The sequence below is a fragment of the Oreochromis niloticus genome, linkage group LG13 (assembly GCF_001858045.2).
Source record: "Oreochromis niloticus isolate F11D_XX linkage group LG13, O_niloticus_UMD_NMBU, whole genome shotgun sequence".
NCBI lineage: Eukaryota > Metazoa > Chordata > Actinopteri > Cichliformes > Cichlidae > Oreochromis > Oreochromis niloticus.
In genome coordinates, this window is record NC_031978.2 from 23,600,535 (window position 1) to 23,616,074 (window position 15,540).

At 45.9% G+C, this 15,540-nt stretch overlaps 1 protein-coding gene across 1 annotated transcript; it reads right to left on the reverse strand.

Annotated features, from left to right (window-relative positions):
* Positions 1 to 8,271: 8,271 nt before the first annotated feature.
* On the reverse strand, positions 8,272 to 10,924 carry irf2bp2a (interferon regulatory factor 2 binding protein 2a). Its single transcript, XM_019366478.2, is given in 3 exon segments — positions 8,272 to 9,419; positions 9,730 to 10,263; positions 10,266 to 10,924. Coding segments are annotated over 3 exon segments (1,554 nt in total). The 5' UTR covers positions 10,561 to 10,924; the 3' UTR covers positions 8,272 to 8,694.
* Positions 10,925 to 15,540: the final 4,616 nt, after the last annotated feature.

The window sequence follows — 15,540 nt, forward strand, 5'->3', positions numbered from 1 at the left end:
GGTGTTGTTAGGCAGAGACAGGAAAAAGAAAGACAGCACGATGGGGGGAGGGAGAGCGAGTAAGAGCCAGAGAAAAACATGGAGGGAGGAGGGAGGGGTGAAGTCTGTGCCATGCAGTGCTTGCATGTTAAGATGAATAGAGGGAAAGACGAGCCTCGTGTTATGTTACAGGAACATAGTAGTGGCTTGGGGGTTGGGCTCTACATCAACAGATGGATAAACCCGAGAGAAGAATGCGTGCCAAGCGCCAAATGTATCAGCGGCTTGCTGGGGCATGAAAATGTCAGGTGTCAGCGGCGAGCCACGCGGTCGCTGCTATTTATACAATCCACCATGTGCTGAATGTACACATAAGGCCTTGTGAACGAGGATGACGGGGGCTAAGGGTAGGAGTATTGCCATGCAGAGGAGGAGGAGGAGAACTGGATAGATGAGTGGCTGACTCACCTCTTTATCTGCCATGGATACAGACAGCCTGAGAGGAGCCTCCGTGGCCCTATGTGTTCACTTGGGTTGGGCACGGAAATGTCAACACTACAGAGGGTTGCGCATATCTAACAACCTCATGGAGGGATAAGGGCTAGCATTATCTCATCACTGCTGGGAAAGCTGTACTTAGATCTGGGGCAAGTGTTGACTGGTCATGTTAGAAACACACAACACACACTAGCTGCCATATTTCATGCTTTCTTTTTCTGCCGCTGTCTTCGAAGGGCAACAAAATGACACATGCAGCTCGGAAAGGAAATTTGCCACAGCTCCATGCTGACTGAAAGCAATTTAGTGGGTTCTTACTCTCCAATTAGTGACTGGCTGGTGAACGAGTAACCCCATCAAAACACATCAGTTGGCATTTTGTTGCACGGCCTTTTTGCAAAGCCCTCGGGCTCTATGTCAACTGCGTCCTTGTCCGGACAAAGCCTCCTAAACCCGGGATTTCATTTCCACATTGTGCCCCGGTGTCCCCTTCATTGTTGATTTTTCCACTATGTGCAAGGCCAGGGCATTTGTACCAGTCTGTTAGGCCCACGTCAAAAGGAAAAGTATCTGCTGTTGATGGCTGGGCCATTCTTGTTATTCATGTCATGCCTGGTGGTTTAGTAGGGCAGGGTGCAGAATTTTCCAGAAGCAGCTGTGTGCTAGTGAAACTGACAGCGCGCCAGCCCGAAAGGGTTTCTATCTCTCTCCTCTCTCTCTCTCTCTCCAAAAGCCTCCCGCCCCTCCCTTCCCCTCCATCGGCATGCTTGGCTCGACGCCCGGACTTACTCAAACTCACACTCAACCAGAAATATCCGCTCTCTCCCCCCTCCTCCCTCCCTTGAACATATCCCTCTGGCTGAACAGAGAAGCTTCCATCACTGCGGATGACATTGGATCATTTTTCTCCCCCTGCACATTCCAGCCAAAGAGGAGGACAAGGGAGGGGAGCGGCTGCTGTTCCTGCTCTGTGATTATATCATTACAGAGCAGCAGACATGTATACAGTATATCAAGCGCAACCTGTCATTAGCATACTTTATTTCGTGATGGCTAAATACAAGTGCGCTTTTGTTGGATCCAAATAGATGGATGGATCGCCTTTGTGCCCGCACGGCAGAGTTAAATCTGCAAATGCTTTCCTCCGAGCACTCTGAATTTCACTCCATCAACCTTGAGCTATAAAAACCCTTCTGTTATTTACTGTACCATTATCCACCACCCCCAACCCCAGACACCTGTTGTGACATAGCTCTGCCCGAGCTATCAGATACTCCAAAACGGCTCTGCTTGCGATCTAAATAAACCTGCCCGAGCGACGCAGGTTGTGTAACGCACTTGAAGTCACCGGCTCTAATAATAGACCACACCTGTCAAGCACAGGCCCTGCTTGTTCTCTGTGCTGACCTGACCTCCTCTCGCTCCTTAACGCCAACTCAAACGTTCCGCTGCTGGGAAGATAACCTAAACAGTTCCTGAGAAAATTAGTTCAAACAAACACAGAAAACAATAGGAGCGGGGAGGAGGAACGAGAGGTGGAGGTGAAATCAAGAGAATAGAGCACTTGATTGGCAAGGGAGACCAAACAAAGGCGATAAAAGCTTTATTCTGCCTCTGTAGAGATTGTGCTATGGCTGCCACTATAAGCCTTGATTGACAACAACATTAGCACTCGGTGAAGAAATGGCTCCCACTCACTGTTATGTAACATAAAAAAAATACAGCGAATTTGTGGATGGGTGTTCGTACGTGTGTGTGTTTGTGTGTGTGGGCATGTATGCATGACGTATTCCCAGATAAAAACAAAAGTGACAGGATATCTAAGAGTGTTGTTCTTATCTTCTGACAACTGTATGCCTTTAAGGAGATGAAAGGTGATGTACAACACACTGAAGATCTCTCAGGAATCCTGGATTTATGCAGCACATAAAAGTTGTCTCAGACATTTTTTTTGTGTGTGTGTGGTGCTTTGTTGTTTGGCAACACGACAGTGAAAGTTTAATTGCGTGTTTGTGGCGGAGGCAGCTGATCTCGTTGCATGCAGACACTGAGTGCTGTGTCCCGGCTTGAACTGGCCATAATTGCCCCCCTCCCTCTCTCATCCCCTGGCCATAACCCTAGAGAGGAGCAGGCAAGGAGCAGAAAGGGACGGCAGGAAATGAGCAACCCTTAATACATCACTACAGATCTGCTGACACACCCCAGGGACCAAGCGATTCATCAGACCACCAGCCTGCCCTCTCATCAGGACATTCAGATACAAACCAGCAGTGCAAAGAAGTCTGCAATCAGATGGATGGCTAAAGCATTTTTTTGCTGTATCATATCAATGCAGATGCAGCATTTCCTTGTTTTTGTCTCAACATGAATAGTGATTATTAGAAATGATCTGTTTAACCTCTGTACTGTGACCGGGGCACACTCGACTCTCCGTACATAGGCTTGGCATCATTATTCAAGCTTTAAAGGCGGCGCGCAGATGGCCCTCACAAGCCATCGCATCCATGAAATCCAGGCTCTCAGCTGACTAAACAAGCATCTTGGGGGTGCAGAGAGACAGAAAGTCACCTGACCCCCACCCCCCCTCCCAAGACACACAAATGCACACTGTAACCACCACAAAGCTGACAGCTCAACCAAAGCCTCATTCACCAGACACACAGGGGAAAAGACAGCACTTTTTTGAGCAACACTCCACCAGACAGTCAATCACTATGATTGCATCTGAGTTTCTGAAAAGGTCTGGCTCCCACTCCTTCTGTATATATAGTGCATTTTCATGAACTCTAGTTAATTTTGGATTTTTCCCAAAAAAACAAAACAACTCAAAGCACTGAAAATCCACAGCAGGGCGGCAGGCTGAGGATCCTTCTAGATCAAAGCGGTGCTCGCTGCTCCCGTGTTTACTTTTAGCATGGCTCTTATTGCCAGCTAAATCTAACTTTAGTTTGGCATGTCAAAGGCAGCAGCAAGCATCTTACTACCCTGACTGGCACGCACCTCCCAAAGGCCTCCCAAAATACTGTGTCCGGAAGGTAAAGAAGTCGTGGCTTCTATTAAACACGACTGCATTTCTGTCATTATTAAAACTCTGCAGGGGTGTATTTATGTTACAAATGTCTCCAGTGGAGCAAATTTAGACCTCCTTGTGGCCTATTTTCTCCAGCCATGTTGTTATGTACCAAAAATTCTCGATTGCACACGATAACAGTCCCCTCACACGCCTCCTATTTTTCATTTGGCATAGTAGCACCACGCCATCTTATCAGCTGATCCTGAGCCAGAAGCTAGGAGTAGTTGCTCAGCAGAAAGAGGAGGGATTGTGCTGGGCTCGGCTATAATATGAGAAAAAGCCTAAATGCTCTTGGATCAGTCCCATGCTTTGTCCTCATCCTTCATGTTGCCTCTCTCCCTCGTTCATTTTTCATCCTCTCTCCTTTCATCTTTTTCTCCTACGCTTCTCTCCTTCCTCTGCATCCTGCTCGCTCTCTTCTTCCACCTCTCTCTCTCCCTCTCTCTGCTCCACTTATAAGATTTGGCAGCACTCCAAGATCTGAGAAAAACATTGGAGGCATAGCCTCGTTCTGATGTCTGGAAAGAGGGGGAGACTGAGAGAGTGAGAGAGCGCCAGAGTCCTCATTTCCATTTCACAGACTCCATTCACTGCAACACCACAGCAAAAAGGGAGAATACAGGAATACGGAGAGGTTGAGTCAGAGAGAAATGGATGGATGGAAAGATAAGGCAGGAAGCGATCGCATGGAAGAAAAATGGAAAGTTAGGTTCCCAAACCGCAGTGATAAAGCTAATAAAGAAATCCAGAGACAAACGTAAAGCATGAAGTGAGGGAAAGGTGTCCCCATACTATCTTTTAAACAAACAAAAAAAGCCGTGTGTGCCCTCTTAAAGACACTGTTTTTGTTTATGTTCAGTACTTTACATGGAAAATAGTTCCACTGCCATCCAAAACTACATTTAAACACATGTAATTACAGCAGAGAAAACACTGAACAATTCATGGTGCTCTTGCAGTAAACAAGCCTCATACCAGTTTGAGGGGAAAAACACACATACACACACATCTGGCACTCAGCATTGTAATCATCTTAACTTTGCTGGCCTTCATGGTAAACAGGCCAGTCAGATGTAACACCCCCCCGCCCCTCTCCCCACTCTGCGGACCAAGCCAAGAATCAGAAGGGAAATTTTACACATCCTGCGGATCCTCCTAATTGCTGGTTGAAGCTCCAGCTTCTCCCCCAGTGCTGAGAAGAGAAACCGTCATTACCAGTCTCGCAGGAGCCCGAGCCCAGCACCAAAGGGAAACTTTGATTGATGAAGAGAAAAAGAGGCAGATCTGAGCGTGTCCTCGATACAACATTTGCTGTGACCTTGTTTTCCCTGACAGGTCTAAAATTAACCAAGCGGCTCAGTTATACTGGGAGTGGAGAAATGTAGACCAGATTCTCCTTTTGGCGCGTCCCCGTCTCTGCTTCGCTTTCAGGGGATTACAGCAGCACGAGCACGCCTTTTGATTTATTGTGCTAAACATGGATTCATTAGTGAAACAGCTGGCTACATTGAGTGCTTTAGTGTCTCCCACACAGGCCTTCCCTCCCTCCACCCACCCACTGGACCATATTCAACATTTTTTGATGTAAAATAAATGCCTAAGGATTAGAATTTGTAGTAGTGTTTTTCAATGAACACGCTGTCAGCATTGGCGTCACGCTTGGCTGATCTTTCGAACAAAACGAACGTCAACAAATGCGATTATCTTTTTTAAAAACGGTGTCATTTTCGGAGTATTTTTCCATACATGAAGGAGAAACGCTTATCTGTAGCTGTGCGGGCAAGTGCTAGAATAAACTCACCTAGTGCTGTAAAGACAACAAATATGAACTCTGAGTTTTACTATCACGCCGACATCTTTGTGTAATGCCCGAGTTAATCATTACAAGGAGAAGCAGCCAAGCAGCACACACTGGCTGCGTCACCTATCTGTTATTGCCTTTCACTTAGCTTGATTAACTGGATTGTGTCGAGTCAATATCGATCAAACAGTCAATGAAGGATTTTATGACCATTGATTGGGCCCACGGCCGCCTGGTGAAAGATCGCCGGATTTCAGGGATATTACAAACACTTGAGTGTAGCCCAGCAAAAGCCTCAAGTTGCTATCCGGAAGCAGTGGGAAGAGAAGGAATCGAATTAAACTTTACCCAAGGTTGGACTTGGATTTCACCCGGTCAGGTTTTCTATAAAGTCATTTGAGGGTAAAAGCACATCAAAGTCAGGAGCGTTCGCCTCACGAGCCTGGCTTAGACATTAAAAATCCCTGGAGGTTCGTGTAAGTAAACAAAATAAAAACCTCAGTCATTAACCACAACCTGCGTGATCGTACCGAAAGCAGGAGAGATGATTCACTTTAAAAAAAAAAAAAGAAAAGATGTATAATCAGAAAAATTAAAGCCGAACTTCATGCTATCAGTTCTGTGCGGCCCTGATCCTCACATGCTGGCTGTTTACAGAAAAGCTCCCTCCCTGCATATTAACCAACAGCCTGCATCTGCCGTGCACCGATTTCACCGGTAACCACGCAACACCAGAGTGCTGTGTTATGACAGAGCCACTTCCAGGGACACAGTATCACTGTATTAGATATGGCACAAGCTATTTCAGTCACCACTGGACAAACAGGTACTGCATCTGCTGTCATATATCTTTACGAGCACAGAGGAAAGCGAGAGAAGGAGACGTGTTCATTTACGTCTCATTGCATCATCTTTCCAGGTTATAAAAACCTGGCTCTCAACTCTGATATTCTCAGATGTGGCAATTTTAATTTGGTTGGCAGTACAGTGTGATAAGGAACAAGTAGGTCAACGAGTCAACTGATTAACAAAAAAAATAAAAAAATCTCTGAGAACACCACGTAAGGTGGAATAAGGAGCGGGCGTGTTGTTGATGAGCGCAGTAAAGCGCTGTCCTTTATCAAAGTGGGCTGCATTTCTCGTTTTAAAGTCCAACTGATAAGATAGCTTTCCAAAGAACGGAAAAAGGGTGTATAAACAAACAGCTGCCTGGAAAACGCGCACTCATGAAAAACACGTTTCGAGCTTTAAATCACACTGTAAAAGCTGACGCGTGCTCTGAAGTTACCTTTAGAGTTGCCTTTATCCTTTGCAGCCCTTCCAGTCTTCTCAGTTAGGGGACAATAATTATCCCTCCTATTCTTAGTCGGCTAAATGGGCAAGTGCAAAGGCTGTGTTTTCATTCAACATCATGAATCAATCAGTTAATCGGGGACACCACGCAGCCTTTTAAAGAAGCGGGTAATCACAGCTTTCAGTTGCCTTCCAAAAATACCATCTTAAACATGTCTGTCAGAGCAAGAAGGTCAGTAAATCCCCGGCTGATGAGCAGATTCATGGGCACCACGGTAAACTACAGCAGTAGTAAAGCAACAATGTCAGAGCAGTTCGTGGGCCTTTAATTAAGAAGAAGAAAAAAAACAATCTGCTTTTGGATTGTGTGCTCTGTTTGAAAAATCAGGGAGCTAGCAAGAAGCAGATTACGTCTGAAAATAATTACGCAACTGCCTGCTAACACCAAGCCCTCCTTTCTGCTAGATATTATCCTCCATGTCTGGGTCTGTGTGGTCAGCTACTCGGGAGCTCTTTGTCTGAGAGAGAGCAAAAATAGTCTCAGGATTGCTTTTCATCTGGAGATACAGTAGCTGCAGTTTATCACTTAATGGCCCACCGTAAGCTCCTCAGTGCTTGTAGAGACCAGTAAGGGCTGCCATTAGCGATACAAGAGTTTGTAGGGGGTTTTGTGCACGTTTGTGTGTGACTCCACTGCCAAAAAAACTGCAGCAGCAGTTGCATTTACATTTGAAGGCATACAGAGCGAGGCTGGCATGTAAGGCAGCGTGGATGTTTACTCTGTTCTCAGCGTGGGGAAGGGTGCTGCATTATGAGTGCATGTTCAGTGTGACACAAAAGGCTAAAACCGAAAGCAAACAGTGTGTTGCTGCAGTGCTAACTGTACCTAACGCATGCTTGGAGTTGGTTTGTGAAGCTGATTTTATTCGTTATTTGCAGTTTGTCATCTGCAGACTAAACCAAAAGTATGTTTTTTTTAATAACAAAATTCTCTCTCCCTACATATACATATATATATAAAAAAATATGTAGATAGAGAGAGAGAGATAAGACATATGTGTAATAAAACAAAAAAAGCCAAACACCTTTATGACGTCAGACACAATCTGCATACAAGCTTGAAAAATACACGTCGCCAGAAAAAAACCCAAGGGTGGTTATTTTCAGGAAAAGTCCAAATTTGCGGTCACACGGCGTGGTTTGCACTATTGTATCATGTTGACATTCATGCACGTTCTCATTACTGACTCGACAGATTCCAGCTGACTGAACATGACTTGGCACCTAGTTCTGCAATCAGTTACAGTGATGCGCAAAAGTCGAGGACAATGTGTGTTGTATTTCTTTCCTTTTTTCTTTTCTTTTTTTCCCCAGCCAAGCTTCTCCATGAATCACATAAGGCATTGTGTGCATAAAGAGAGACAGAAAAAAAAGGCTCTTCCGTCCTGCAGCTTGAAACAGTAGCCTGCTCATGCTGTGTTGTGTTGTGTTGTGTGCAGCGTAAATCAAGTCTCCTGAGCCGTCACAACAACAAGCCTGCATGTCAGAGCCGAGAGCGCTATCTTGTCATCTGTCCACAGCCCCATGTGTCACTTATTCACTCAAAATGAAGCAAGCTCAGACAATATGTTCATACAAGATCAGAAATTGTATTTGGCAATTTTTAAACAAGTGCATACAAGTACAGCTAAAAGCATTTTTAGTTTTGCCAAGTGCTCGTAGAGTAGCATTAGTCACATTCTACGTTAAACAGGAACTGCCACCAGACCTAGAAGTACATCAAGAATTTTTTGTTAAACATCAACAAAGAGGAACGTAGTTCATTATAATGAGTACATACCTTTATCTTCAAAAATATAGAAACACAATGTATTCAAAAATCAAAAATTATACAACCATGTTTTACGAAGTATACTCTTCCCTTGGGTCCAATATGTACAAGTCCGTTAGTTTGTTTGAATGGTATGTATGTGATATTTATATATTTATACTCATATTTTTTTTGCTTCCCCTCCCCAAAGAAGTGTTCAGACAAAAAAAAAGAAAAAAATCAAGGGTCCCTCTCCTTTTTTACTTTGACATCTCCTGCAAGGATGGTGGCGATTTCTCCTTGCATGAAAGCCCATGGTACGTTCGAGCCAACCAGGGGGCATTTCTCTCCACTTGGACAGTACACTTCACCCGTGGCGCCTTGCTGCTTTATGCTTTCCCTTGAGCATGGGAAGCAGAACTTGTGAGAGGGCACAGACGGGCACTGAACAAAGTGTGTGTCCTCCAAACGCTCGTGGCACAGCGTGCAGCACAGAGGTATGCTGCTGGGTACAGAGGAGTCCGGAATGCTTTGTGGGGGGTGCACTTGGTCCATGCCTGGCACATGGGGGGTGCCTGCACTCGGCGCCTCTCTCTGCGCCAGCCTCCTCTGATTAATGGAGGACGGCGACAGGGGGCTGCTGCTGTTCCTCCGGGTGGTGGAGTGGACTTGGTTGGCGTCCTTGGGAGAGCTGTTCCCACCTGCGTTGTCTGCAGCCATGATGAGCGCCGCCATGGGGGACTGACCATTCTGAGCTGCCTCTGGTGGGGTGGTGCGGGAGTGAGGGGATATTGTGGAAGGGGGAGAGGCGAAGCTTGGCGGGGGAACTGGAGGCATTTTCAGTCCGTCAGTAGGTGGTGGTAACCACTGCTGTCCCTCTCCGTTGAGCTTGGCAGCTGTCACCTCTCCCTCCGGTTCAGGTGATGCTTTTCTCTTGTTGCTCCCCCGGGGATGTTTTCCTCTGTCTGGAGGTGGGAAAGGGTTAAACACAGCAGTTGAGTTGCACAGCTCACACAAGGATCAACAATTAGCCTGGAAGGGAGATGTGAATTTTGCCAATTTCTGCTGCACCACAGGCTACAAAACAATAACAAACACAGCAAAGGATTCAAAAAATTCATTTATAGCCCTTATAATATTAGGGCATGGCTTTATAAATACAATTTTTTTACCATCTTGACACATTCCTGGGTGGAAAATAAATAAATCAGTACTAAAAATAAAATTTTAAAAATGCACAGTATAGATAAAATATTCCTGCCTTTTAATGCTCACCTGACTTGGAAAGAGTGGGGCCGGGCTCATAGACCATAGCCCTTTGTGGCATGGGCACATGGTCCTTCTTGTACCTGGTCTCGAACGTGGTGTGCAGAGCCATCAGGTCCCTCACCGTTTTGCCTTTGCCCATCCAGTCCGGGTCTGCCCTGTTTTTGTGGCTCTCCGAGATCTCCGGCGTGAGACTGTCGGGTCTGTGCTTGTCCTTCAGCTCTCTGTCGTGCTCGGTGCTGGAGACCGAGGCGGGTCTCTTGCCCATGTCGGCGGGACTACCACCCGCCAGAGTGGAGGAAAGCCCCATCTGGCCCCTGCCGTTGACGGCATGCCCCGGGGTCAAGCCCCCGTTAGGCAAAGGCACTAAATTCGGGGGCACCGTGTTACTCCTGCGCGGGTTGGGGCTCTGGCGGTTCAGCTCTGGTGGCTCGTCAGGCTTAGGAAATCCATTAGGGAGCTGGATGCCGTTTGTCTGCCCTCTAGGCTGATACTCTGGACCCAGCCTGGGCGGGCGGTCGGACAGAGGGTAGCGGTCCAGAGGCTGCGGCGGCCGGGAGCCCGGATCTCCCCCGCAGCGTGGTTGATCGCCTGGATCTCCTTCCCGGAGAGCTGCGACTTCCCCGGCCCGGGAGACCTGCCCTCCTGAAAACCGTGAGCCCTTTTAAGCTGTCGGGCCGTCTCGATGACAAACTCAATGCGGTCTGCTCCTTCGTAGTTGACACATCCCCTGCAGACGGGCTCGGTAAAATCCCAGATCATGGCCCAAGGCATGCGGGGCAAGTCGCATAAATAACACGACTGCCTCCTGGAAGAAGCAGCGACCGCCGCGGACGACATAGCGCTCGTCGTCGACCCCCCGAAAAGAAACCCAAAATGTTGCCTTCTTCCCCCGCTCTCTCTTGTTTTTTTTCCTTCCTCCCGAACTCCCCCGCAAAAAGAAAGCGAATAAAGAGCAATTTCCGTTTGTCGAACAACAACAAAAAAATGTAATCTCGTCCTCTCTCCGACTTCTAGAGCAACAAGGTTGAAGTTTTAGAGGGAGAAGTTCATGACGGTGTGTACTTTACTACGGCGCTCCTCTATCTATCTCCACTGACTCTCCTCTACTACTGGCTCAATGTAGAAAGTGACGTCACAGCTCTAAGCGCCTACATCCACTTCAGTTTCTATTGACTTGATTTCTTCGACAGACCCCCCACCCCCCTCCACCACCACCATCACTACCACCACCACCACCACCTCTCCCCCCACTTTACTGCAGCCTCTTGTCACTCACCGCTTTTCTCTCTCTCTCTCTCTTTTTTAATATTTTAACTTAATCACCTGAGCTTCTGCCAACAAAAAAGGCACCCAGTTCAGCTTCACCACCGCCTCCGACTCCGGAATAACCCGCGCTACTGTTATTATTATCATCAAACCTGCAAAAAAATAGGTCCACCGGTACCAGCCTGCACGCTGCTAAAAGAAATATGGCTGTAGGTTAGCAACAGACCGCCAGGGGATAATAAAAAAAAAAGCGACTTTCAAGCTCCTCCGGTTGCTGCTTTGTCCTAAATTCAGAGCATTATCCGGTTCAGGCTGCAGCTTGTTTTTCTCAATGCACCGCGCCTCGACGCAGTGAGCTGCTGCTACTACTACTGTGCACTGAATGAGGTGGGTCGACCCTGAGAAAAACAGCGATTGTAATCCAATGGCAGATCTTATATTTATACAGAGGATCTCAAAAATGTGTTATTGTAGCACATGGGCACAATTTACAGGCTTATTGGAGCGACTTTACAGCCCGCATTTTCTCTCTTTTATTTGTGCCAGCTCACCAGGGTGAATTCAGGATGTACACAGTTAGCCTTTTAGTTATGATTAGATAATATTTTCCTGGCTTGTTAATGTTTAAAGAAAAGAATGAGAGAGGGAGAGGAGAAGAAGAAGAAAAAAAGGCGCCTCCACCAGCCAGTAACCAGGAAGCTCAGTCATGAGGTGGGGATTTCCAGCCAGTGTGTTGTGAACTTGAATGGATTGGGGTTACAGCATGAATATAGCCTGCTGTAGCTGTGCCCACATATTTTTTTTAAATATTCTTGTGCACAGAGCAGTCCAAATCTGCCACTGCTGAAATGAAATGAAATGGCACTGGAGTGAATTAGCGATTCAGACTCATTTCAAGCGACTTTAGCAGTCAAAGCAGCTCAACAGATATTAGTATGAAAGATTTAACAAGATTAATGACTCCACTCTAGTGTGGCATGTTTTACAGAAAGGCAAAAAGAAAGAAATGTTATTAGAAACAGGTCATGTGGCATAACCTCAGCCAAAATCCCCTGAAGTAAAAGTGGAGAGGCTTTTTGAAGTGGAGGAGTTGTCCCAGTAGTTCATTCCTCCCTCTCATCTGGTCTCATTCCAACTCATTGCAGCTTAGCCTCAGGCTTTGGGTGAGGCAATGCGTCTGAAACCTGCAGACACAAAGCAGGATATGTTTGTGCAAGTCCATGTGACGTTGGAAAAGAGGAAGCAAGATGTTTAGTCACGTACCCTCATCCGCCTCACCCTTCGACAGAACATCAGGCTATTCTGGCTCCCTGCCTGCCACCGTGATCCTGCGCTGTGGCATTTTCTTCAAAGGGTTACCAGAAACAAAACAAGACACGTATGCTCATGTGTTACCACCAAGTATGTTGCCATATTGTTTCGTTATTCCCGTAAAGCTGCCGCTATGTGAATGGGAACACCTTGCAGTGAAAGAGGATATTTAAAGAAAGTTTAACCCCCCCTCCACCCCACCTTCTCTGTTAACACTGCATTGTCCCACTGCTTCCCATCGCCGCTTTCTCTCAAAACTCAGTCCCGTGTTGGATGGACAACACTAGGAAGTGTTGTTCGGCTTTATGACATAGTTAGGAAACGACTGTTGTGAGGGACAAACTAAACAAATTCTTTCCTTTCTTCAGATTGGTGGGAAAATTGTTGCCTAATGCTTTGATCCTTTGGTTTCCACTCAGTCGATGTTTGTGCAAGCAAATAGCTGCACGGCCAAATAGCTATTATGCAAGACAGAGGCATGCTGTGATTCAATTAAATCCTAAATGACCTGATTCTATAATAAGTAGATCTACTGATTTGAAAAAAAAAATGCTGCAGTGTGCTATGAAGCAAAGGCAGAGCTGTACTGAACAGAGGCAGCAAAGGTCTGAGAGGAAGCCAGACATGCACGGATTGTTATGACTGGCCAATATGAATCGTGTATATACAGTGAAAATCACCACAGTGTCACCTGGGCAGTGGCAGGGTGTATAAAGCTGTATAAAGCAGTTTTGAACTTCTTTTTTTTTTTTCAGCAGTATGTAAATTGAGACATGAGGAGGCTAAATAAAGAGTGAGAGGTAGGTGACGGCCAGGGGAATACCCAGCATGTGACAGCATCGCGGGGCTGGTGAGATGATGATATTTGCGTCTCATCGCTCACAGAGACTGTTAAATTTTATATTGGAGATCTTTTATTTATGCCAGCGAAACATTACAGATTCTCTGTGAAGTCTTCTGCCTAAGCAGAGCGCAAGCACTGGATGTTTTATTTTTTTTCCTCTTGTGTCTTTTCTCACTGCCAACATTTTATGTTATATAACCTTTTTAGAAGAACTGCTGAGGCGAGCATCAAACAAAACTGTAACATGTTGCACCGACACAAAGGGAGGTTACAACAGGATAGTGCGAGTTAAGCAACTGTGGTCGTGACCCCGTCTTGGAGATTTAACTGGCAAAAGCTGCTAAGTATAAAGAGTCAATGTAAGGACTATAACGTGCATCCTCTGCAGAGTTCCTGGAGCTTGTAACAGGGAGAGGTAACCATAGAGATTATCACAGTAGGCTACCCCCAGCTACCATATATATCCTGTTTACGGTGCTATTTTTAGCCACACTTTTGCACAGCAAGGATTAAAGGGCTGATTTAAAAAAAAAGGAAAAAGATCTGCAGAGCTCTGAAAGCTAATGAGCATCCATCTGCCACCTCACCTCCCTTATTAGTGTTAGTTTGAATATGTTTTGATTTTTTTTTTTCCGTGCAGATTCATTCCTCATCGTGTTCGCTTGTGTTTAGAGCGGAGAAGCCGTGTGTGCGGCACATGGCAATTACAAACAAACAAATTATGGGATTTTAAGAGTCAGGTATAAAATGGTGGAATTCAAATAAAATGGAGGGTCGAAAGGGGGGGAAAAAAAATGTGCTGGGCGGCTGGAATCTGGGGGCTGGAGGCTGCAGAGGTGATGTCATTGGGCCGGAGCAAGAAGCGAGTGAAAAACAAGTCTCTCTCTTTATTCTGATCCTCTTTGCAGTCCCAGCAAGGGAAGGGGAGGGGGGGGGGGGCTGGCAGTCAGCCAAGGCAAGGGCTGCTGGGAAATGGCAGAGGATGCCAAGCAGGCCCCACCGCCAACATTAGAAGCTCACATCTTTGTTCTCAGAAACCTGGTGTGCTGCCAAAGGCCTCATTTCAGCTCCATGGCATGATTACACTGGATGTAGGCCAACTACTGAGAGCTACTCGCTCTCTCTCGCTCTATCTCTAGCTCTCCCTTTATGCTCCCTCTCTCTCTTTTTCCACTGCCTTCAAAAGCTTTCTGCCAAACATGCAGCAGTTGCCATGGCTGCAGAGAATGGGACATAAAAAAAAAAGTGAGTAATGAGTCAGGCTTGGACCCAGATGTGCCACATGTGTATCCATTTAGAAAAAAAACTCAAGATGGTAACATATCCTCTTAATCTGCCGGGCTTTTTGGGACTCAGACAGCTTGGTTAAAAAATTAAAGAAAAAAACCCACTGTGCTGAGATGGGAAAGTGGAAGAATTAAAAAAAACAACAAAACAAGAAAAAATCCCCACAGAAAAATGTAAATGAACAGCATTGTTTTCACATCCATTTTTTTCAACAGAAGGTAGTTTCAGTGGCCTGCAGTACAGGTTCGGTTTGGGCAACCAGGAACAGAAAGAGCTGAACTTTGCTTCTGTAATGCCGCGCTTAAGTAAGCTTGCATGCATGGCTGGCTGACGACATCATTTCCTGTCCAGTGGAAACCCCCGTGTATTTTCAGTCATAAGCAGACGTTAATGTAAACAGCCTTTCTCTTATTTTTTTTTTTGTTTTGTTTTTTTGTAGCTCAATCAGCACATGGCGTGACATCAATGAATCACAATACAACTTCAGCCTCTTTTCATTATCTGAGGTTCAATTCAAAAGCTACTATTAGCCGCATTCCTTGCACATGTCAATGCTGCCTTATTTATTGGCCTTAAAAGGCAGTTTCAAACCTGACTCACGGTTGTTATGTTTAGCATACTGAAGTGATCTGCGGAGTCATTTCAGCTCTCTGTGGCTTACTCAGACAAAATGTTAAAAATGTCAACACAGACACATTTATAATTTCCAGAAGGACAACATCGCCCACGGCCACTCCTACAGCAGCAATGCAGTGGTTTCTGTGCACCTGGTTTGTTCTTGACAGATCACCCTGCAAACTCCAAAGACATCACTCTGTAGAGCTCTGTAGTGTGTCTGAGCACATGTGCCTGTGTTAGTTGGAAGTATAAATTTGGACACATAGCTTCTTTTTTTTAAAATAGAGAAGCATGAAGAGTATTTCATGTGTTATGTAACCTCTTCCTCTGAGCATGAGTCAAAATATAACTTTTCCAAAGTAGGCTTATTTATTACTGCAGCTCCTGTCCATTTATTTGCTAGAAATGAACTCTGATGTTCCCGGAGAAAGCAGTTGGCACGGCACAGCTCAGGCTCGCAGATTCTTGCTGTCCTTTCCAGTTATTAGTTC